Source organism: Aedes albopictus, chromosome 1, assembly GCF_035046485.1.
Source record: "Aedes albopictus strain Foshan chromosome 1, AalbF5, whole genome shotgun sequence".
NCBI lineage: Eukaryota > Metazoa > Arthropoda > Insecta > Diptera > Culicidae > Aedes > Aedes albopictus.
In genome coordinates, this window is record NC_085136.1 from 17,647,638 (window position 1) to 17,672,569 (window position 24,932).

At 40.9% G+C, this 24,932-nt stretch overlaps 1 protein-coding gene across 4 annotated transcripts in view; it reads left to right on the plus strand.

Annotated features, from left to right (window-relative positions):
• LOC109431177 (uncharacterized) overlaps window positions 1-24,932 on the plus strand; it is a 58,878-nt gene that overhangs the window by 12,658 nt on the left and 21,288 nt on the right. For 3 of the 4 annotated variants that reach the window (XM_029855777.2, XM_019707386.3, XM_062844113.1), the window contains exon 2: window positions 22,839-24,912. In XM_029855777.2, the coding sequence (XP_029711637.1) occupies window positions 22,850-24,912 (2,063 nt within the window). In that variant the 5' untranslated portion in view covers window positions 22,839-22,849. Of the gene's footprint in view, window positions 1-22,428; window positions 22,561-22,838; window positions 24,913-24,932 lie in introns of those variants that run through there. The other variant, XM_062844112.1, reaches the window with a different exon arrangement.

The window sequence follows — 24,932 nt, forward strand, 5'->3', positions numbered from 1 at the left end:
CGCTAGAATCTCGCCCAGAGAGTCGATAGAATCTCGCCCAGAGAGTCGATAGAATCTCGCCCAGAGAGTCGATAGAATCTCGCCAAGAGATTCGTTAGAATTCCGCTCAGAGATTCGTTAGAATTTCGCCTAGAGATTCGTTAGTTCGTTAGTTTTAATCAATGATTCGTTAAAATCTCGCCAAGAGATTCGTAGAAATCTCGCCCAGAGATTCGTTGGAATCTCGCCCAGAGATTCGTAGGAATCTCGCGCAGATTCGTTGGAATTTCTCCCAGATTCGTTGGAATCTCGTCCAGAGATTTGTTGCAATCTGGCCAAGAAATTCTTTAGAACCTCGCCAAGAGATTCGTATGAATCTTGACCATGATGATTCGTTGGAACCTCGCCCGGAGATTCGTTGAAATTTCGCCCAGAGATTCGTTGGATTCTCGCCCAGATTTGTTGGAATCTCGCCCAGGGGTTCGTTTGTATCTCCTTCAAAGATATGTTGAAATTTCGCCCACAAATTCGTTAGATTCTCGCCTAGAGATTCGTTGCAATCTCTCCCAATGATTCGTTGGAATCTCGCCCAGAGATTCGTTGGATTCTCGCCCAGATTCGTTGGAATCTCGCCCAGGGATTCGTTAGAATCTCGTCGAGAGATTCGTTAGAATCCCGCCTAGAGATTCATTAGAATCTTCCAGAAGTTTCGTTGGAATCTCGCTCTGAGATCCGTTGGTATCTCGTCTAGATATTCTTTACACACTCGTTCAAATTATCGATGGAATCTTGTTGACAGAATCATTGAAACCTCGTCTTAAAAATTATAGGAGTCTCCAATCAAGTGGAATGACATCATGTTGGTAAAGTGGTTCGTTACCTGGCAAAACTGTTCACACCGCCGGTTACACCATCAACCTGTTCGAGCCGAACCCGAAGAAGATGTGCAAATTACCAAAATGTCCGGCCAACAGCAGTTGTGTGAAGTTGATAATGAATTGGAAATTTTCGCACCACCCAAGGAGAAAAAGAAACGTGTGTAACAGTTGTCATTCGCATATCTGTCCGGCGAAAAAACAGCAAAAATGATAAGACAACCACCTCGTCGTCTGTTTCACGGGCGGTGGCCTTCACAGCGAAACGGCGGAGCATACCGAACTAGCAGAAGCAAAGGAAGAAGCAGATAACCATACTTTCGCATCTCCTCGACCCACAAACTCTTTCAGCGCTTCAAGAAGCTGGGAACGAGGTGTATGTGTGCATATCTGGGCGCCGCTACTCGACTGTCAAAAATAACATCAATCTCGTCTATGGACCATGATGGTTCATCGGGAAGAAAAAGGTGCTCGAGCAGCAGCCGAACGAAACACAAGATAACAATATCGAACTCTTGTAGTGGCGCTTCCCCGTTGGATGGACAGACACACGGACACAGATAGAAGCGATTTTCCAGAAAAAAAATATGTGATTAGAGTCGTTCCAGCTGCTGTCCGGTGGAGCTACCCGAACTCTGTATCTGCGTTTTGTCCATGCTTGCATGTGTACTAACTGACCAGACTGCAGAGCATCGTTTTTTTGCTGGTACCTGACACCTCTTGAATTGGAAGCTGCGAGCGATTGGCTAAAAATAATATCACGTGGAGTGTTTTGCGCTATCGCGGTGCGTCGTGCCCGTGCGCACCCGGTTATTGTCGAAAAACGGGAATTTAAAAAAGTATAATCACTCATTCGATGCGCATCGCGCATCGTGTCCGGGAAAATGTGCGTCTTCCAGATCGGTAGCCAAAACGGACGAGGGGAGAACGAGGGGCGAATGAAACTACGTTTATTTTGGCATTACGATGCATTGTTGAAAATGCTTTGACATCCATGTGCACAACAGAACATGTGCACATGGATGTCAAAGCATTTTCAACAGTGTAATTTCCCACATGGCTTGGTCAGCCAAAGCAAAATCAAGAAATTGACATTACGATGCATTTTTTATGGTTACCATATAAAAACTATAAAATGACAATATAACTTATGGTTATGAACTGTATTCTGTATCGTAAATGTTCAGTTAACAATATATAATATCAGGTTTTTAAGAATCGTAAATATAAAAGAAACTTTTTTCTCGAACGATCTTGAGTTTGAACGATACATATAATCGTTGTTGTATGATTTTTCCGTTCAACAGAATGCTTTATTGTACTACCATACAATAACGATAGCATTCAATGCTGGAGTTACAGTTGACTCTCTATATCTCGATATTGAAGGGACAATAAACTCTTTATTGCGACGTCTATACAGAAAACAGTGCAATAACACTTCTACTTATCGTTATGCACCATACGATGTATAGTAACATCATTACATTTTATTTTTCTGGAATAAATCGCAAACGCCAACCATACATTTTATAGTATTTATATTGTTTAAGCTTGTCACACAATACAAAGTGGTCCAGATATCCATAATACCCCCGTATTCCCTTCAGCCACATGCACATGATGGCATAGAACTTTCCTGATTGTCACCACCGTTGTTATTGTCAGAGAAGAGGAACCAGCAGCAGCAACAGCATCATTATCGTCACGAACAAATGCGCCAAGAGCCAAACTCTACCTTCTGACTGCTGCTCCAGCTCCCCAGTTCCGTTGGACCGGTTATTGACTTTTGACGATATGTGCCGCGGCTGCTGCCATCTCATTGTTATTTAAAAGCACATTGAGAGATGGGAGGAAAATCGATAGCCTCTTGTGTGTCTCAAGCGCCGTAACTACGTTGGTCGTACCTACAGTGCAATAGTCGCGTACATACCCACCAACCAACCAACCTACCTATCTCCAGTCTATATAGTCAGATTTCGCGACTCGCTAGTAGAACACACATCTCGAGGGCTTGGAATTGGATTTTTCCTCGCACAGCTCCAACGGCTCCGGTGATGATTGAAAAATGGATGAAGTTGGTCCACCGCCTCCTCGCCTCTGCTCCGGCATAAAGAATGACTTGGGGAAAATCGAAATTCTTGGATTGTCAACCACCGACAACAATGATGATGGGTGCTAGAGAGCTTTTCTGGAATCGGTGGTGATGGAAAAGTTGCCAGAGCCTGTATTTGTACCTATATGGCGCTCAACGCAGAGATGTTCTCCATCCAAATGATCTGGATAATTCAGGTATAATTGTGCATGGATTATGGATCAGGTATGAAGCGTTAAGAGAGCCTAGAACAACTGAATGTTCTTGAGATCCAAGTTGCTGAAGTCAATTTCCCAAGTACTCGGAAACGCAGTGACGTAAAAACTGGAGAGTTATAAATAATACAAAGTTCCATTATCGGATTCACAGTTTTAACATATGAATAAGGCTGATACAAATTATATTTTGACTTTTTGTCTCCCCCCCCCCGCCCCCCCTTCAAAAAATGTTGGCTCGATTTTGCATTTTGAGGGGGCAGATGAAAAAATATTTATCAAAATTTTGGGGTTTGATGAAAATTCTTTAAAAAATCCGATGAGTTTTAAATATTTTTCAGATTAAATGCTTTATTATTTTTATCCCCCCTCGACCAGTCAAAGAGTGGTGGGACAAAAAGTGAAATAAATATTTGTAACGGCCTAATTCAGTGTGCTGAATATTTTCGTGCGTAATAGTTGAGTCGGAAGTGGCCTGTAAACACGTTGACCAGCATGCTGCAATTCTGCTTCAACAAATTAGTTAAGGTTCCATTTTACACTGTTTGTTATACTATCAAATATTTGCTGCATTAAGTTTGGCCAAATATTTTATCAAATATATTGATCAAAGTAATCAATGATCAAATATTTGACACAAACATAATTGACCCCTGATAAAAATGGTCATAGAAATTCAACAGATAGGATTGTTACAATACGTTAAAATGAATGGTAGCCTTCAGTACTTCAAATGTTTGAAACGATAGATCAACAATAAACCCTATGGTTTTCCACCATAACATTTATTGAAAATGCCACTTCAACAACATAAAATGAGGATGGTTACGTATCTTGAGAATAAAAACATCCTACATAGAATTATGCGTAATTCTGTAGTAGTTTATGATGATTTCATTGGATTTTTTTGATCAGAGACCAATCGTTTTCGGGATCGTGAACTCAATACGAAGCAGTTCAAGAGATGGTACATGAGAATGAAAACCCTCCGTCCAGTTATCTTCGACACATATCCATCACTGCTCTTCCATATGGCTAATTGTCCAATGATCTGCTTCTACTCCTATGTATATCTAACATAATTCTACCGTAAAGAAGGTAGCCACGAGTGGATGTATACCATCTAGCTAGCCCCTCGTATTTTATCTATCGCTCTAAACAACTGTCTTTGCCTGTGCTCTTTTTTTTTATCTGTATTAACGAGATTTTTAGCCCTTGGCTAGTTCATCTCGGGACCCACGCTTTACTTCCCTTCCGAAGGAAGAACCCACATTTGTGAGTTTGTCGGGAGTGGGATTCGATCCCAGGTCCTCGGCGTGATAGTCAAGTGTTCTAACCATCACACCAGATCCGCTCCTGCCTGTGCTCTGTTTGCGCTGCAGTGAACCTATTGTTCTGACCACTGCCGTAATTCTGCAATATGACGTAAGCGCCATTCCAAATTTCGACGTCTTTTGGTATATATCTAGTGAAATAATAACATTGTGGTATGTCTGCTATATAAAGATGCAAGATCTATTGGTAATTTAGCATCTATGGAAGAAAACGTTGAGGACAACCAGTACGATGCATAATAACCAAAAGTGTTCCAAAATTTTCAAAGTCCAAAGTGTTTTCCTGTTACCTTACGGATCTTAGTAGACTGCACTGAGGCTACCCGAAGACCTCCGAAATCCGGAACATTCGGTGGGTTGAAGTGCTATGTTAAGTCCCGTCCTCCTAGTAATGTTTAGCAAACATTTCCTTATGTTGTTGATCTTTTATCATCTCGTACAGGTACCGAAGTTAGTTCCGTGCTTCGAGGCACTTAGTACCATTGTCGAAATGTACGTACGTACATTGCCTTTCCTTTTCTAGACGTCAATTGATGTCAAGCCTGGATGAACCGGCCCGTTGTAAAATCGGATACAAGTTTCAATATAGTGTCCAGGTCCAGCAATGCTTGGAATTACCCTCTATCAATCCAACGTGATCTGTTCATTCATATTGATATCAGAATCACAGAGACGCTAACATGGACGCTAAGGATGAATTCCATTCCGTGAACAAGATTGCTTTTATGGGAGCGGACCTGGTGTGGTGGTTAGAACACAAGACTATCACGCCGAGGACCTGGGATCGAATCCCACTCCCGACATACACACAAAAATGTGGGTTCTTCCTTCGGAAGGGAAGTAAAGCGTGGGTGCTGAGATGAACTAGCCTAGGGTTAAAAATCTCGTTAATACAGACAAAATAAAAAGATTGCTTTTGAGCAAAAGCCATCTCGATATCGTAAACAACTTTGTGTAAAAGAATCACTGTGGACTTTCCAGATTCGCGTGTGCGAAGCCGCAAAAAAGAATATCAACAACAGCAAATCCACGAAAATCCTTTGGACGCGCACTCCCACTCTCACTTTGAAGCGGCACTATGTCGGCGCCGTAAGAGTTCAAACTGACAGGCCTGAAACTCTTTGCTTTGTCGAACGACGGACGGCCCACTTTCGGGATAAACTTTACTATAATATTTTGACAGGATTAAGGAATATACCGATTTTTTTAAATATGTTTGAAGTATTTGAAAACTATTTGAAAACAAAATAGGATAAATCCCTTCTGCTCCATTGATTGCTAGGTAGAGTAATGCGGGGCAAAAGTTCGCACGGGGCAAAAGTTCGCAGTGGGTCTTTTTCCGAACACGAGTTAAGAACCCAAACAAATTTGTATGGGTTCGACACATAATCAGGCCAGTTACTTGTCAACAAAAATTGGAACGATTTCGTTATGGTGTGGCAGAGTTATGCGGAAAAATGTGTTTCTAGGTGTTTTGATAAAATTTTTGGACTTTTTAGTATAAGAATTTGTAGTAACAGGAAGAACAAGAACCTCATAACCTCTTGATGTCGGAGAATCGTTATCCCATAGTAGTTCGAGAGGTGCACTCGAATAAACAATAAACTACTAGCGCTTCTTGCAGAAAGGGACATTGTTAAAACTTTGACGGTGGGGCAAAAGTTCGCAGCAGCTGTGGGGCAAAAGTTCGCACTAGATTTCTGAATGTAGTACATCAATATAATTACAGAATCTTTGAAGCTATGATGGTTTCGTATAGAAACTACTATATACCGTAAACTGGGGTGTAGTTGATCAGTGGGGTGAACCTGATCACTCAAATACCCACGGATATAGACTTTCAAGGAAGTAAACAATTATATTTTAGCCATTCGTAATCCAATGACGGAACATTACAATCGATTGGTAACTTCCTTGAAAGTCGATATCCGTGGGTATTCGAGTGATCAGGTTCACCCCGCTGATCAACTACACCCCAGTTTACGGTATGTATAATATATGTAGTATCCCTGATAAAAAATATCATAAAAATACAATAAATTTTATTGTTACAACACCATTTTTTCGAAAAATATTCACCATTAAACATATTGTAATTTGCACAGCACACTCACCATCACCCCTATTGTTCTTTACCATTCGACGAATGGTAAATGGCAGTTTTACAATAAAAAATGGTGGCCGTTATGTATCTTAACCATACAATTTTGAGAAAATTTTCATACATTGTGTCGCGAAAAACAGTAGAATGTATTGTGTTTTTATGAGACATTTTTAGGGCATTTTCAAAAGAAAACAATCTATCCTGATGTTTTTTCATTGTTCTTACAATACAAATACAATAAATTGAATGACGTCAAATGAATCGTTGTTACAATAAAAATGCAATAATATTTGTTGTTATTTGTAAGCAGTTTTCGCTTAAGAAAACCCATAGAATTTATATTTCCCGCATTACGAGCACCAAAGGCCACCAGAATGATATGCACATTTTATGATAAGAATCAAACACTCTGATGTCTGGTATGTATTGCTTGGCAGCTGTTGATAAGATCTGATCTATCATCAATCTTTTCAAATAACTGCCAAATATCACAAGTCAGATCTCAGGTCATATAATCCATACCATAAATCGTACACAATATATACATAAGGCCATATTTAAATGCGGGAGAAAAATGTTACCGGGAAATATAAATTCTATGGTTTTTCAAAGGCGAAATCTGTTAACATAACAACAAATATTATTGCATGTTTATTTTAACATCGGTTCAATCGAACCCATTAAACTAGTTGTTTTTGTATTAGTATCAATGATAGTTTCTATTTACTAGATTCATTTAATTTATTGGAAAACAACAGAAAAATCATTGTTTATCTTTTTCTTGTCGTAACGTCTTGTGTGGCTCCGTGGTCGTGCGGCTAGGGTCACCAAGCTCTTAGTCGCATCGTGCTGAGGAGCGCGGGTTCGATTCCCGCCGCAGCTGTCAGGAAAAGTTTTCGGCTGTGCCACTGGGCGTTGCATGCTAGTCCGTTGTCTAGTGTCGTGCTCACTGGAAGCATTGAACGTGTCCGCGTCTTTTTAATAAAAAAAAAATAAAATAAATAAATAACGTCCTCACTTGGATAAACCTGCTTTTCAGCAAGTGTTCTATAAGTACTTCTTCAGGTTTTAATAGACAGCTTCCCTTGCCAATATCTACTGTACTCAAATTTAAAACGAAAACTAAAAAAAAATATGTCAAGTGATTTTGTATTTGATTATACAGAGTAGAATAACATGATCCAAGCAACAATAATATGTATTGTTATTAATTTGTGACGAATTGTTTTTAAGTGGATTTGAGAAATAAACTCTTTTTTAATATTTAAAAAGTCCATGAGAACTTTGCAGGCACTTTTCCAAATGTATAAAAACAACTCATTTTTTTACTAATAGTAACTTTAAATTATTAAAGAACGATTGAAAAACAATCGAATCAATTAGTCACTAATAAAGCTAATGTTCACTTATTGTACGAACTATATCGGATTGATTTCTATTGGAAAAAGTAACCATATATCTACTGTGTGTTTTATTGTGAACAATAAAAGCAGTCATATATTAATAATATTTACCATGTAATGAATGGTCATTTTTTATCCGGGATACACTCTGAAATCGTTCCAGCAGAGGGTTTGAACTGAGTTTTGTAAGAGGATCGATTGTAAGGCAAACATTATGTTCACCCATATTTAAATCGAGAAATGCAAAATGGCTAAAATAGTTATTTATGTAATGAGTTGCAAAAAGTTGATTTTTTCAGCACGAGTCGTACATTTATCTAACGAGGCTTGCCGAGTTAGATAAATACGAAGAGTGCTGAAAAAATCGAGTTTTGCAACGAGTTCCATACAAAATTTTATGCAATGATTTTTTTCATAATGCAACCCATTTGAGTTGCATAATATTCATAATGCAACTCAAATGAGTTGCATTATGAACATTATACAACTATTTTTCATTACGCAACTCATTTCAGTTGCATAATGAACCAGTTCGGAAAAAATGGCCATTATTATACCCAAATGAGTTATATAAAATGTAAATTATGATACTGAATTGCATAAAAACATTTTAAAACATTTTCTTCGTTATCCTCGTCTTGTCTTTTTGTCTGTTTCTGAAGGTCATGTTATGTTCATCTACTTTACCGAGGTCTTTCATAGCATAGTTTGTAAATTCACAGTTATAATTTATCCCCATACTGACGGAAATAAGATCCGACTACGGTCCCGTTCAATAGTTTTGCAGCACATTGATTTTTTTTTCATGTATTTTGGGCAACACATATCTCTATGATTACCCCACAATGTATTTTGATAACTTCAGTAATGCTGGAAAGGACAGCTTCTAGCTAACAGTTGTGGAAGCCTACATAAAATACATTGTATACCAAAGCTGAACACCAGGTCGTATTTCAGTTGGGCCGTAATGCTAAGAAAAGAAAGAAACAGATTTCTCGACTAGAGTGAAAGGACGAACATGAATTGCCATGAAATAAATAAACATCACACCAATAAACTACGCTTTTCAAGGTGCGAACTTTTGCCCCGCATAATGCGAACTTTTGCCCCCACTATGGGGCAAAAGTTCGCATTGGAGTACTTGTATTGAAAATTATATTACTAAAACTACAAAAGGAACGCGCAAAAATCTAGTACTACGTTTTGAAGGCAACATGATAGGGACCCGTTTAACGAAGAAAAACGATATTATTTTCTTTTCGTTTAATAGCTATTTTGTAAAATCTGTTAGGTGCGAACTTTTGCCCCGCATTACTCTATAGTTATGATATCTCGAGCAAAAGCCAGATAATCAGAACTACAAGAAAGACATCAGATTAATCCGAAGATGTAATATCCACACCAATGACGATTCTGTAACCTCAAATATACCTATACAAGTACACATTTTTAAGGACAAGCATCAGAGAATACAAATATGGCTGCCAAAATGGCCGACTTGGTCCCCTACTCACGTTTTCAAGAGCACCAATCTAGAAAATTTGTAAACAAATGCGCTCTTTTTGGAGAACCTGCCTCTTTTTGCAAGTGAGCCCGCAAAATGAGTAACGGTGTTAATAGTGATTTAAATTATTACCCTTTTGTATTTAAACATAAATTTGCCGTATTTATCGATTTTTGGATCGCAGAACAGATGGAAAGGGAGGTTACTAGACGCCTCTGATGCACACACACATCCAGGGAAATGAATAACTTTCTTGAAGAACTCTCTCATAAAGAGAAAATGAAATCGGCATTTGTCAAACGAAATTATTTCACTCGGGAATCGGTAGATTTTGCATGGATTTGGTTCAACCGACCAACACCACTGAAACTGGAAACATTTGTACAAAGGTTTTTCTAGCCAGATCGTTCAGCAGATCAGAAAGCTTTCTTATAGATCGACTTGAAGCCTCCCTAAGCTTCCGATCCAGAGGAACGCCGTTTGTTACAACCAGTGCTGAAAAATTCATTTCGTCATATCTAAATTCAATCACCTACAGCTCATTTTAGAAGCTGAACCTGAGAATATGGTATATGAAAAACTTGTGCGGCTAGACTAGTTCTGCAAGAAAGTCACGGAAAAAATGATATTTTTCGAATATTTGAAGTTGGTGGATGTCACGGACTACCTTCGAAAAATGCCAATGATATTCACGGTGAATATCATTTGGCATTTTTCAAAGGTAGTCCGTGACATTTACCTTAAATATTCATAAAATGGCGATTTTTCCGTGACTTTCTTGCAGAACTAGTCTAGCCGTACAAGTTTTTCATATACCATATTCTCAGGTTCAGCATCTAAAATGAGCAGTAGGTGATTGAATTTAGATATGACGAAATGAAATTTTCAACACTGGTTACAACTCTTGCCTGAGCTTGGTCAGTTTAGAGTTCCACCAAGGCATTGTGTTCTTCATAGACCGCAAAAGAAAACTCGTTAAAATGCTTCAATGATGAAGGACGTTGTAGTATCAACAGCGTCATTTAAATCAGATTCCCAAAACGCAAAGTTTGCGAAGTAACATTCAAATGTTGGTTAACTCGTGACTAATTCTGCTAGATAAAAGCTTTATGCATGTCGCTTCTTCTCTAGCAGATACCATGCAGGTTGGGCGATTACCTTTGCTAAGTAATCCAAGATCTGTATTTCTTGAGTTTTCCATCACATTGGAGCCTCTCAAGTTAATGTCTGAGCTGCTGCCCCAGATGATATGGCGAACATTAGTATCTCTGCGGAAAGCCTTTTGAAGTGCCGTATGTGATGACTGGGTTGAAAGCATCCGATGGGGATAGTTCGTCAAGCGGTTCGTATAGAAATGTATGATAGTTAGTTCAGAGATGAGTGTTGCAATAATTGCGTTGTTGACAAGCAAAGCACACATGCTCGAGGCATGACATGCGAGTTTGCTAGGGCCCGAATAGTCGTGATCACCGGCCGTTCGGGGGACGAGTCGACGGGTCAACTAGTCCAAATGGACGTTTGGTACACGGAATTGGCGTAGTGTGATTAGGTGATCTAACTACGGGCGTACACTGATGGCATACTAGGACGAAGTCGGTTATGTCGACGTCCATGCTGGGTTAGTAGACATAACATCGGGCGAAGGCCTTCATTCCCTGCATACCGGGATGACCACGAAATTACTGTTCCAAGCAGCCCTTACGATGTAGCGACGGGATGACGAACCATTCTGTAAACACGGGACACCTATCTAACACCGTTTTGGACGTAGTGGGTGCTTTAGTGGAGCAGTGGGTGTAAAAGGGGGGGGGGGAGTGTTAGTGGTAAAATTTTACGTGAACTTGAAAGAATTGACCTGAGATCCTTTTCTATGAAGAAAGGTATCACCCAAATTGGGAATCGAACTCTCACCCCATAGCATGGCGTTTGGTGACTCTAATCACACGGCTATGATGTTTCATAAAATCCGATTTTTGGGTTTTTGGTCGTGATGCAAGCAGGGAATGAAATTATCGATCACGATCGCGATCATAGAAAACTCTCACACGCATTATCGGCGAAAAAAGACGTGCGATAAATTCAGACCCGGTTTTCTCCCGAGAATGTGTTCTCGCTCGTCCCGCCGCGCCGAAAATGAATTACCAGAAATAAAAAGCCGTCTGGTTTGCTCTCTGTGCTTTGTTCGCTTTTCCGCCTGGCCGTCACCACCAAATGTACCGTGTATGCACCAAACTTTGCGCAGTTAAGAAAAATCAAATTTCTAATCGTTATAAAAAATACAAATAAACAAATAATAGCATGAACAACATGCTTATACGATAGACTAATGATCCTTCTTTGAGTCTGCAATATTTAAAAAATCATAATATGAACCAAAAAATACTTAAAATAGAAAAACAATGTCATTGCCTTGTTCCTAACTTTGCGCACAAAATCTTCGATTGTTCCTAACTTTGCGCATGGTGTGCCTAATTTTGCGCATGCTATGGATTGCTTGAAAAAGTCATCAAAAATACTATTATATAATGTTTGCCCATTGAACTAAAGTTATTCAGGTAGTGTGCTCTTAACTGATCTTTGTTGAAATACTTTGTCCTACGAGAGAGGGGCGACGGAGGCCTCCGGCAGTTCTTGAATTCGTCTGCGGTTCGTACTAGGCACCTACCCTGTGAACAATCCAAAATTCATGAGGGGTTTTCCAGTGGGTAGAGATCAAAGGTAAAAGCCTCCTGATAAATGGAGTGATCGTTACGGATAGGAACAATAAGGGATCATTTAAATATGACGTCCATCTCTGGTGGGAGGGGGGTGGGGTTGGAGTTTTCTGAAAAAGTGTGATATGCCATGTATTAGCTATAGGTACTATGAAGCGTGACGGGGTAACCCGGGGGAGGAGGGGGTTCTAAAATTAAAAAAAATGGTGGACGTCATATTTGAATCGCCCCTAACATTGACCGCCGGAAAAGTCAAATGAAGGACTGTTCACAAATCACGTAACATTGTAGACAGACCAAGAGTGCCTGCCGTAGTGCTACGGTTCACACAATTTTCTACTAATTTCTATACAAAATTTGCTACATGGTGGAGGTAGGCCTGAAATTGTCAATACAATTGTTACATAATATTTAAATGGTTCATAAGTCATGTATTCACGTTCATCATGCATTTACTGAAAGTGCGCAAAAATTAGGAACACAGTGCAAATATTGGTTCCAAACATTGCGCACCACTATTTACTAGTTAAATTGAAAAAAATATTACGAACTGTGATTGATATTACTAGAATATCACCTTTTTTGTAAATTAACTGCAAAATTAATCATCGTTGTACAGTTTTATCGGAGAAAATGTTGATTTTTAGTAGAGTTACTTCTTGGCAGCCGTGTTAAGGCGAGGCAAATTTTGACGTTTTTGTGTATTTTTTGTTTATTATTCAACATAAACAAAGATTTTATGGTAATATAATTTTCGCCAAATAATGTTTATGCTTACACAATGCTAGTGCAATGATTAAACTGGTGAAAATGTTGACATTTAGTTATTTTTTTGATTATTTTACAAGAATGCGCAAAGTTTGGACCTGCGCAAAGTTAGGTGCGCACACGGTAGCTTTTATGAATCAAATTTCTTCCTCTTTTCGAACAGCTTGTGTGGTCGCGTGGTTATGGTGCGCGCTGAGAAACATGTTTGTGGAGGGTCTAGGTTCGAATCCCGTTGGCGGCACAATTTTTGTTATTTGCCTCCTGATAATTATTGCGATAACCGGCAAGGTGATAAACTTGGATAGCGAAAATGGCAAGAGCGATTTTCAGTTTTCGGCTATCTTTGGTCGTGGACAACAGCAGCGAACGATAAACATTTCTCGTTGAAAAAAAATCGTTGAATTGTAGCTCGGAAAACGCCAATTTTCGTCTCAATTGGCTGATAATTTCATTCCCTGGATGCAAGTAACGATATAGAAGTGCACCGGCTGGCATCAATCAATTGTTCTGTTTTATTTTTCCAATATTTGTCAAACCTTCTACACATTGTGAAAAAGGACAAAAGAAAAACACAAAGTAACATATGCGCAGTCGGTTGCCATAATATTTTTGTAACTAATCAGGCACTGCAACTTCAATAGTTTAGGTCTAAGGTAATAAAGAAAAGATTGCTGCCTTTCGATTTTTTGATGGACTTTATAAATTTACTCACAAGGTTAACTTTCGAAAATGTTCCTTATGAAGGAGTAGCGATGCGACAATGGTTAAATGTCAAACTCGTGTTTGACATTGGCAGTGCTTTTAAGTTAGATTTTGCCCATCCAGTGAACACCTAAGCATCGGAACAACCCATCTAACGGCCCTAACGAACGATTCTGCACTGAATCACGATGCTTCGGGATGCTGATGTGATTTTCAATTAAACCTTTAACATCTAGGCGTTGCATTTGTAGTATGTATGGTATCTTATATAGAAAATTCATTTTTAGTAGTGAGAGGATCTACAGGAGATGGCCAAAATGTTTGGGATAGGCAACTTTTTTTCTCCCACAAAAAAAATCAACATGCTGTAACTTTTCATAGAGTGCATCAAAAAATCTCAAATTTTGACTGTTTGTCAACCTATTATATGTGCATCATTGGTACAAATTTGGGCTCGATTGATTAATGTATCGCAAAGTTAGAACCGTTCGGGTAAAACACTATTTTTTAGACAACTCATTTTTGAACTGTCATATCTCGGAAACCAGTGAACCGAATTGAATAAAAATTTTAACGTTTATCAACAATATATTGATACTTAATACGACGTAATAAAATGTAATATTATTATACGGCGAATTAAGTTATACCGGGTTGAAATTTTTACCCATATAGAGGAAAATAAGTCAAATTTACAATACCACACAAAATTACTAAACGTGTTCTTTCTTCAATCTAAATAGGCTCTAATATATCTGATTAGAGATAATTTGAGAACAGAAGTGGAAAATCTTTGAATATCAACACTAAAATTAATTGACAATGATGTAAAAAAATTACATTTTTTCGAGAAAAATCCAAAAAGTGTCAATCCATGATAACTTTTTTCTACGTTTAAAAAGTACCTATGTTTTAATCGTTTGTGAAGCATATACATATTGTTAGTTTACGTTCAAAATTTCATTCAATTCGGTTTACTGGTCTCCGAGATATGACAGCTCAAAAATGAGTTGTCTAAAAAATAGTGTTTTACCCCAACGGTTCTTACTTTGCGAAACATTAATCAAACGAGCCCAAATTTGTACCAATGATGCACATATAATAGGTTGACAAACAGTCAAAATTTGAGATTTTATTATGCACTCTATGAAAAGTTACAGCATGTTGAATTTTTTTGTGGGAGAAAAAAAGTTGCCTATCCCAAACATTTTGGCCATCCCCTGTATATGAGTCCATGAAATCGATCATAAAGAGCGCAGTTATAGTATAGAACAGATACTTATTTGTAAACAATCTTAAATTTCGAAATGGATTTCGTGCATTTGTCACCATAGTTCATAAAAAAAGTTTTTAAAAGATTACAGCTGTTTTTTTAAGAGGAGGAGGAGGATGTGTGGTATCGAATGCTCCCTCAGTAGTGTGGCTTTAGCGTGTGCGTAGTCTTACCCCTCAGTATGCTAACGGGTAGTTCACAACACACCCCTAGTAACGCCTAACTGTCAGCGCGGTGCCGACCAGATCAAGGTTGGCCATGACTCTGCCTCTTTCTTCGGTAGACTGTCGGACGCGGTGGACGTCTTTGGTGCGCTCTGCAATGTACCCAGCACGTGGAGATTGAACCTGCACCAGCATTGAAGGTAGTATAATCCTCGTCGGACTTCACGTGTTTATTGATCATCAAGGAAAGCAGGGCCAAGACGCCGAGCATATTCGTCGCATAGCAGCGAAACGTTATAGATGGTTGGCAATGCAGACGGGTATTCCCTTCTTGGACCCGAAGATCCAAGCCGACCGATGAATAACTTTTAGAACTTGATAACGATGACCAAATCTGCACGGTCTGACTGACTATAGCCTTACTACGCTTTCATAAATACCCTGAGTGTGAGTTCGACGACCTTAACGGTGCCGTCGGGGAACTTGACTGATCGTTGCCCCTAGTCGAGTTCACAGTCAAGTTAAAGAAGTATCACTTGTTCATCGATTTAAAATCGGCGTATGATAAAATCAATCCAGACCAGCTATGGCAGATCATGCACGAATACGGATTCCCGGATAAACTAATACAATTGACCAGGGCGACGATGGATTGAGTGATGTGCGTAGTTCGTGTATCAGGGACACTCTCGAGTCCCTTCGAATCTGCTTATTGTTTAACATTGTTTTAAGGGTGTAATATGGAGAGCGGGGATAAACACGATTTTAAACAACGATTTTCACGAAGTCTGTTTAGCTGCTTGGTTTTGCTAATGATATAAATATTATAGCTCGCAAATTTGAGACGATGGCGGAAACGTACATTCGGATAAAGAACGAAGCCAGGCGAATCGGATTAGTCATTAATGTGTCGAAAGTACATGCATGATAGCAAAGGGCTCCAGGGAAGAATCACCGCGCCCGCCACCCCGAATTTCTATCGACAGTGATGAAATCGAGGCGGTTGAAGAATTCGTGTACTGGGCTCACAGGTAACCTTCGATAACGACCCCAGCAGAGAAATTCAGAAACGCATTTTGCCAGGAAATCGAGCTTACTTTGGAGTCCACAGAACTCTACGATCGAACAAAGGTCGCCGTCACACGAAGCTAACTATCTAGAAAACGCTGATTAGACCGGTAGTCTTCTATGGGCACGAAACATGGACCCTACGTGCGTTGGAATGAACCACGAGCTGCATCAGCTGCTAAGGGAACCAACCATTGTCCACATCTCGAAAATCGTGAGGCTACGGTGGGCGGGTCACGTCCAGGGGGGGAAAATGTACACGAACGCTCAGGTATGCGTGAGAAATTTTTCGTTAGCAACGAAAAAAGTTTATCCGAAGAGAGCCGAAGATGAGCCGAAATTTGTTATGGCAAACCCAATCAGCTGCTGGTGAGGTTTCTTAAAATCTTGAAACATCACAGAAAAGTAGTAAAAATCATCGGTATTTGCAATCAGATCACATCAGAGGGATGCCTGCTAGTGATTGCCTAACGATTTCCTAAGTTATTTGCACATTTGAAGAAATTTTCTGTTTTATGGTGCAAAAAGTTTCCATAATAAATTCCAATCGTGAACCGAAAGAACAGAAAAAGAATAAGAAACTCAGAAAGTTCACCGAAAAACGGGAAAATTCACCAGCCGTCGGCCACGCACACGACCATGCTATCTGTATACCCGTCTTACATATATCCTGGGTCACGTCGTCAGGATGTCGGGTAGCAATCCGACTAAAAATAAAAAGGTTCTCGAGAGTCATCCGACCAGTACAAAAAGACGTGGTTCGCAGCGAGCTAGGTGGGTCGATCAAGTGGAGGACGATTAGCGGACCCTCCGCAGAGTGCGGAACTGGAGATACACAGCCATGGACCGAGCAGAATTGAGACGACTCCCTATGTACAGCAGAGGTCACTCAGGCCGTAGTCTGACCGGTAAGATAAGTAAGCGCACATTACGCCAACTGCTGGACGAGCAACTGAAGGAGTGTTTCAGCTTCCAATGGTCCGATACTTGTCAACGTTATTTTAAGGACTACCATGACTATTTTAAGGACTACCATGCATCTCGAAGCTTGTCGCCCGCCAAATCTCGTTACAACCGGATAGAGAAAGAAGATCTGAGACTGGTGTATGCATCACAAACCGTTCTTGACGATTTTCGGTGTCAAGCGTGTTATCCTACCATACAACGCCAACCGCCTCCGGAGGTGGGCCCTCATAATGCTTTTGTATGACTTTCGTATCGAGTACGTCTCCACAGACCACTTCGGGCACGCAGACATTCTCTATCGCCTAATCAACTCACACCTTAAGCTCAACGAAGGGGTGTCGAAGCTCATGGGGTCGATTGAGCTTGAAACAGTCATCTGTTGTTTTCGCGGTAAAGCGTGTACTGAAGGCTTAACTCATACAGAAAGGTTCGCCAAGCGAAGCAAAACCTCTTTCAGAAACACCGGAAGTTCAGCTGTTCATCGTGCGTCGGGACTCGCTGTACGCTGCACAGGAAGTCCTGATGTACAGTGAGCATGAGCATACATGACCGCACAATTCGTAGTTGCTACTCCTTGATTGACCAGAGCAATCGAAATGGCACAAGAAACCAATGAATAGGGCTTGAGACTAGCTTACTATTTTCAAATGTACACAGTTCGAGAGCTCTCAACTTTATTAAGGTCAATAACGGCGCCGGCCACGTCCTTACGGTCATCGAGGATGGGAGGGAATGTTAGCAAGACAAACGTTGTTAAAAAACCGCGAATCGCTGCATATCCACGTTTGTCTCAGGAAGGATTTTTTTGTTAGTTGAGTAGGGTACATTGTCAGTCTGGGAGTCACCTATGGTTGGTGATATGATTTGACAATGGATCAATAAACACTAATTTTCGCGCACAATCGACCACTTTTCTATACTAAACATATCTAATAAAGAAATCCTGTCGCGCGTTTCCACCCCATCAGGGAGCAGAAACTTTTAGTCCAATCCACGCAGGAATGAACTGAACGCAACAAAGGACACATTAATAAACCCAAAGAACATCACAACACTGAACACTAAACACCCGTGCAACTATTGTTTTGATTTTCACGCGAGACAATAGCGAACGCGATCGATTATGCTGTCATAATCACCCCTCACAGGAGCGATGCATGCACGCACAGCAAAGAACAACACAATACTCCGGATTATGGTGCCGAAGAAATTGCGGCAGAAAGTCCTCGAGAAACTGCTCAGAGGACATCCTGGTGTCGATCGCATGAGCCATAGCTTGAAATTTCGTGTATTGGTCCTACACCGTTTTAGTACGCACTTGTCAGGAATGACCCTCGGTCGCAAAAGTTGACACCAAAACGAAGCTCGAATCGTGGCCAATCCCCGAAAAATCTTGGCAAAAAGTACACGCGGATTTCGCTGGATCCATCAACGACACGTACTTTCTACTTGACGGTGGATTCATTTCCGAAGTGGCCGGATATCATTCCGACCAAACACGTCACTGCAGCTGCCATAATTTCCAGCATTAGAGTAAAGTGGGGCAAAAGTTCGAGTGGGGCAAGAGTTTCTTTTGAAGTTTTTGAGCTCAATTCAAATTATTTCTTCCGGGTGTCAAGGTTGTTCGAACCCTTTTTGAAAAGGAGTCTTTCATTCCAAAAATTATGAAAATTGATCTTAATTTCGAAAAGTTATGACAAAATGTTGGTTTTTGATCAAAAAATTATAACATGCGATGGTCCTTCCAACGCATGCAATGGAATTGTAATGAAATCGACTACGATATTTTATTTTGGGGCGTAACTAGGTTTATTTTGAAGATGCTTTAGCATGTATAACTTTTTGCAAAAAAGATATGGAAATCATATTTTACACATAGTGGGGCAAAAGTTCGAGTCATGTGGCAACTTTAGGTAAAAACCTAAAATTCTGCAAAATGCACATAGTATCTCTAAGAGCGATGGAATTAGTGAGAAAATTCGATCAAAGTTGAAAAAAGATGTTGTTTTGTCTGAATTTGACGGAAAATCACTAATTTTTGGTGTAGTAAATTTAACCCTGATTTGGCAGGGTGTCTACTACCTGGAAAAACCTGGAAAACCTGGAATTATCAGGGAATTTTACTCGACCTGGAAAAATCCTGGAATTCTCAGGGAATTTTGGTGACAATCAGGGATTTTCTATGCTTACCATTTTAATACAAATTTTCAGTTAGAAATGCCTCAAAGCGAATAAAAATTTCGGTTGCGCCGCTATTAACTACCCGCTCGTTAAATATTATTTATCAGATGTAATGAATATACAGGGGATGGACAAAATGATCGGGACAGGCAAAATTTTTACTTTTCACAAAATGTACAACTAGCTGTGACTTTTCAAAAAATGCATCAAATATTCTCATTTTTACTGTAAGTTCGTCAACTAGTTGTGTATCAGTGGTCCAAATTTGGGAAAGATCGGGACATTTTCCACGAAGTTATAAATATTCTTGGAAAAGGTAAAATTATCCGATAGCCAACTTTGAGCTGTTATATCTCCAGATTCAATGAACCGAATGCAATGAAATTTTGACCATTCATGTCTATATAATGATATATGAAAAACCGTTGACTTAACTTAAAATTCTTAACACGGAAGAAAATTATAACGATTAGATTATTTTTCTTATAAAACACCAAATTATCCAAAACTATTCTGAAGGAATTAAATAATTCCTCTAGTTGAATTTATGTGGACATTTTTAAAATTTTCAAGTGTATTCAGCAGTATTATTTGAAGTCAATTCTTTTGAAACTCTGAAAGGATTTCCTGACTGAAGTCCTATAAATATATCTAACAATGTTGCTAGCAATTTCTATAAAAGGAGGAATCACTGGAACGAAGAATCTTGCGAAATACCTGAAAAATACATACTGGAGCGATTCTTTTGCGAAACCAATGAAGGTCTTCGTGCGCAATAACTGAAGCTATGCTTGAAAGGTTTCTTTGAGGGTTAGTTTAAAAGCGTTAGCTGCAATTTTTAAAATGTCCGACAATATTAAAGAAAGTTTGCACAGGAACAACAGTCAGGTTTTTTTTTTTACGCGGGGGATACGTACCGCGTAAAAAAAAAACTCAGTTCAAAATCCAAAAAAACGCGTAAAAAAAGTCTCACCATTTCTCGACGAATCATGCAAAAATAAGACGATGAAATTTTTTTTTTGTATGGAGTAAGCGGCCGCGTAAATGAAAACCGCTTAAAAAAAACCTGACTGTACTCGAAAAAAATTCTGCTGGAACGGCCAAGCTTATCTTTTATAAAAATATAGTGTAATTTCTTGTTGTTTTTCTTGCTAAATTCCTTCATAAATTCATGAACAAAATTTTCAATAAATTATGCAGAAAATTCTTCTAAAGTATCGCCAGGATTGTATTAAGAATCCATCAGAAAATCATCTCGTGCTTCCGTCCTAAATGCTGGTGGAATGTTCTCCTTAAATGTCATTATAGTTGGAACTAGAAATTTCCGAAAAAGTGGCGTTTCCAAAAATTTCTAGAATTCTGAAAACATGTTTAGTTTAGTCGATTTGTTAAACCTGGAATTATTTTCAAAAACCTGGAAAAATCCTGGAAATATCAGGGAATTTCATTTTCATAAATGAGTAGACACCCTGTTTGGGTAAAATCCAGATCAAACTTTAAAGTGTATTCCAGTTCCAACATCAAATATCAAGTGGTTTCTGGTACTCTTATTACCAAACTGTCAAAATAGTGTGCTACGGTTAGCAAAATTCCACAAACACTAGATTCGAACTTTTGCCCCAGTGGTGGGGCAAGAGTTCGAATAAAACACACATACAAAAAGTGTTGTAACTCAAAATTGAAAAGACATTTGGCGTAACTTTGTTCAGCAAAATTTTAGCTAATGGATGGTAGAATCACCACACGGTATTTGTTTATTTTTATCCGCTTCGATTTTTTGAAATAAGTTAAATTTTCATCTAGGGTCGAACTTTTGCCCCACCTTACTCTAGAAACATTTTTGGAAATGTCGGAATGTCGGAAGTTCTGGTGATGCACCTCAAAGCATCACCGTTTTAACCCCAACGGCCATGTTTTGGCCAGCAACTGTCAAATCCAAGTGGGAATGGAAGACCTGGATGAAGCATTTGAAATCTTCCTTACCTGCTGCTACAGATCAACTCCCTGCCGCCGAAGTGTACCTGGTAGGTAATCGCGCGCTGAAATCCTTATCGGTCTTACACCGCGCTCGTCTCTGGAACTCCTTCGTCCACCCAGCATGTTCGCCAACGGCACCAATAACAAGCAGGATCGTCAGCTCAACAAAAAGCATGGTGCCAAAGAGAAGAACTTCGAAGTGCAAGACAGGGTACACGCCCAAGTGCACCAAGGCAACCACTGGTGCTGGGTCGCCGGAGATCTCGTGAAACGTGTCGGACGACAGATGCACAAAGTGTGGCTTCCGGAGCGGCGACGTCTCGTCTGATCCGCTCTCTTAGTAACTAACTGCGTAAACGCTACAATCAATGACGCCGACGAAGTATCACACCAAGTTGAACCGTCCATCCTTTTGGACATACTGCTAGGCGCTTGGGATCTCAACCAACTGGACGATTCCCATGAACCTAGAGTAGAACCACCGCCTGCAGCACCGGAACGATTCGACGAGATGTATCGCATCGAAGCTATCAGGTCGCACATTATAATCCGTTTGTTGTAATCTTGTCAATCGTTAATAACCTAGTTATTTATGCAACGAGTTGCAAAATGACGATTTTTACAGCACTAGCCGTACATTTATCCAACGAAGCATGCCGAGGATGAGTGGGGATGCCTATCATAGGCATAGGCGCCAACTTGTGACGTAATTTTAGGGATTGAGTAGACTCAGTATTGGACTACTTAAATAAAACTTTTGTCAACTACGTCAATTTCATCCGAATTTCAATAATTTTAAGCGGCCTTAGTTGGATGGATAGCGCCAAACTTCTTCAAGAAAGACAGTTATTCGACAATGCACGCATCAATAAGCAGACATGTGGTTTCACATGCTTTAAATTTTGTGGGGAAAAGTTTAAACGTGTAGTCTGCTGGTCAAAGTTGATACGTATATCAAATAAGAGGTGTGCCGGTTGAATCAGCCATAGCCACGCATTGGCACATTTCGCAAAGGGTGAACTGATAAAAGGTAATCACGGATGTGTAATTGCGGTTATCGATAACAGGGCCTATGTGCTACACATCAGTTGTTGCTGTGGCTTTGGAAGAGATCAATCACATTGGTTATAAATTCTGATAGTCTATTGTTAGAAAAACTGGTAAAGCTTAGCATAACTGAAAACAGTCGATTGAGATGGATTCGCGACCCTTTACGTCATCCAGTTCTCGTCATAGAAGTAGGTATTACCGATGGTCCATGATGTATACACATACGACAGGAAGTGCTGACTAATTGCAAATTAATCCTAATTAGCTTCACTAGCGCACCCGCGAACTGAGTGATATGTTCTCCATGTAGCCTTGCAGCTCTCTATCATCAGCGTGCACCACCGTCCGTACTTCTACGAGTAAATACATCAGAAGCAGCATCATCAACACCCACCGGAAGTGTTTTTACATCGTTGCACTAACAGTCTTTCTTCCTTTCTCTCTCCCTCTCTTCGGATCCACTTAGGTCACCCAAAAATGCTAACAGCCGCATCTGAGCTCGAGCAGGAGGATGTAAGTCCAGACGATATTTTGGAGCCACAGCAGCATCTAGGAGAAAAATTCAACCTTTTATCATCGCGAGAGGAGCAGCTACCAGCAGCGCCATTGGATCTCACCAAGCAGCAAGTAGCAAGCGCTGATCCCGAGCGATCAGCACCGCGGACCGCGGCCAGCTGGAAGTCGTCATTCTCACTGTCACCCCTCGGCTGCGGATGGGGGTTCAATCGGCAGCAGCAACAACAACAAGAACCAGAACAAGGGCGACAACAGTGGCCCTTGATTAAATTGAAGCGACGCTACAAGGATAAGGAGAACAGTGTTATTAGGGATCGGAAAGAACCGGAGGATAACCGGAAAAGTCCAGAACCGGAAGAAGTACCGACGAAGAAGCGATCTTTGCTGGAACTGGTAGAAGAAGACATCCAGCGGCGTTTGAAGGCAAGTATCTGTGAGGAAAAGTCCAGGAAGCGAAAGTTTGGTTGCCTGAGTTTAGTGATTGGTGGGCAATCCGAAGGTAAAAAGAAGAAGAAACAACAGGTGGAAAGTAGTGCAAAAGTTGAAACCCCGGTTTTAGAGGAGAAACCGAAGCAGACGGTGCTCAGTCAAGAGTCGACTGGGAAGAGCAGGCTCTCATCGTCACAGCAGATCGATTGGGAGCAGGTGGAAGCCATAAACGTTGAGGATTCATCGGACGAACAAAAACAACCGGAACAACCCGTTGAGCCGGTGCGCAACAAATTCGTTAGTGATTTTGACTTGCTGTTTGAAGATAACAAGCCCAAGTCTTCAGGGTCTGAAGTGGCAGTAGATTCAGCTTTCGATATCGATTCCTGGTTGGAAGATACCCGGGTTAAACCACCGATTAAGACCTACAGCGGTTGTTCCAGCTCGCGGCTTTCTTTGTCCAAAAATTTCCAACAGCAACAGAATCCATTGCACGCGTTGAATTCTCCTCTGCCTCTGACGTCAACCGCATCGGACAAAGCTTCGCCACTAGATAAACTCGTATCGGGAGGTGGTGAGGACGACATGTCCATTCACCATCAACAGCGCTACAATCTACCGTCGTCGTACAACAGTAGCGTTAACTGTCAGCAGGACTTTGTGCCGGTCTCCTCTCTCCTGCTACTGGCGGAGGAGCCGCAAACAATGTCCAGTCATCCCCACTACACCCGTAGTAAGGTCACCTCGATGCAGAGCAGTCGTCTGCCGCTGAACTCTGCCACGGATATGGCCATCACGGCGTCACTAAATGAACTTCCTCGAAGCAAGGTGAGCAGCCTGCAAGGTCGAGTTGACACGGGCACTGCAACGGAGCTGGCAATTGCCCAATCCTTAAGCGAAGACCAGCAGAACCTACTGAACTCCGTGGCTGCGCCGACAACTCCCGCGACCATAGCCGCTGCCGCCAACATGAACAATTCGTTGGCCACCTTGTGTAACATTGGTAACTCGTGTTACCTCAATTCGGTCCTTTACACGCTCCGATTTGCACCGAACTTTATCCACAACCTGCACCACCTGATCGTAGACACGGAGAGCGTCTACCAGAGGCTAAACCAAAACAAGCTAAAATCCTCCTCCCTCGGGCGGAACATTCCCGGACTGCACAACCCAAGCGGACGCAGTTGGAGCAGTAAAGATCTGGCATCACTCGGAAGCTCCACCACCACCACGAACTCCTCCTCATCCGCTGGTTCGGGCGGCTCGGCCGCCGTAGGTGTCAACGGAACCAGCGTAAGTGGCATCACGCCACTGTCCCGCGAAGAAAACCTTCCCCCGAAGAGCAACCGGCAGGTGGTGACCGAACAGCTGCACGAGCTGTTCCAGAACCTGCACCGGAACGAGGACATCGAAACGGTTGAACCGTTTCACGCCGGAAGTATTCTGCGCGCCGTGCAGGACGTCAGCGCGACGTTCGAGGGCAACCAGCAGCAGGATGCGCACGAGTTTCTGATGTGCGTGCTGGACAGCATACGGGAGTCGTGCCAGGCGCTGATCCGGACCATCACCGACCATCCGGATGTGCTGATTAGTGCGTAAGTAGATCAATTTTATC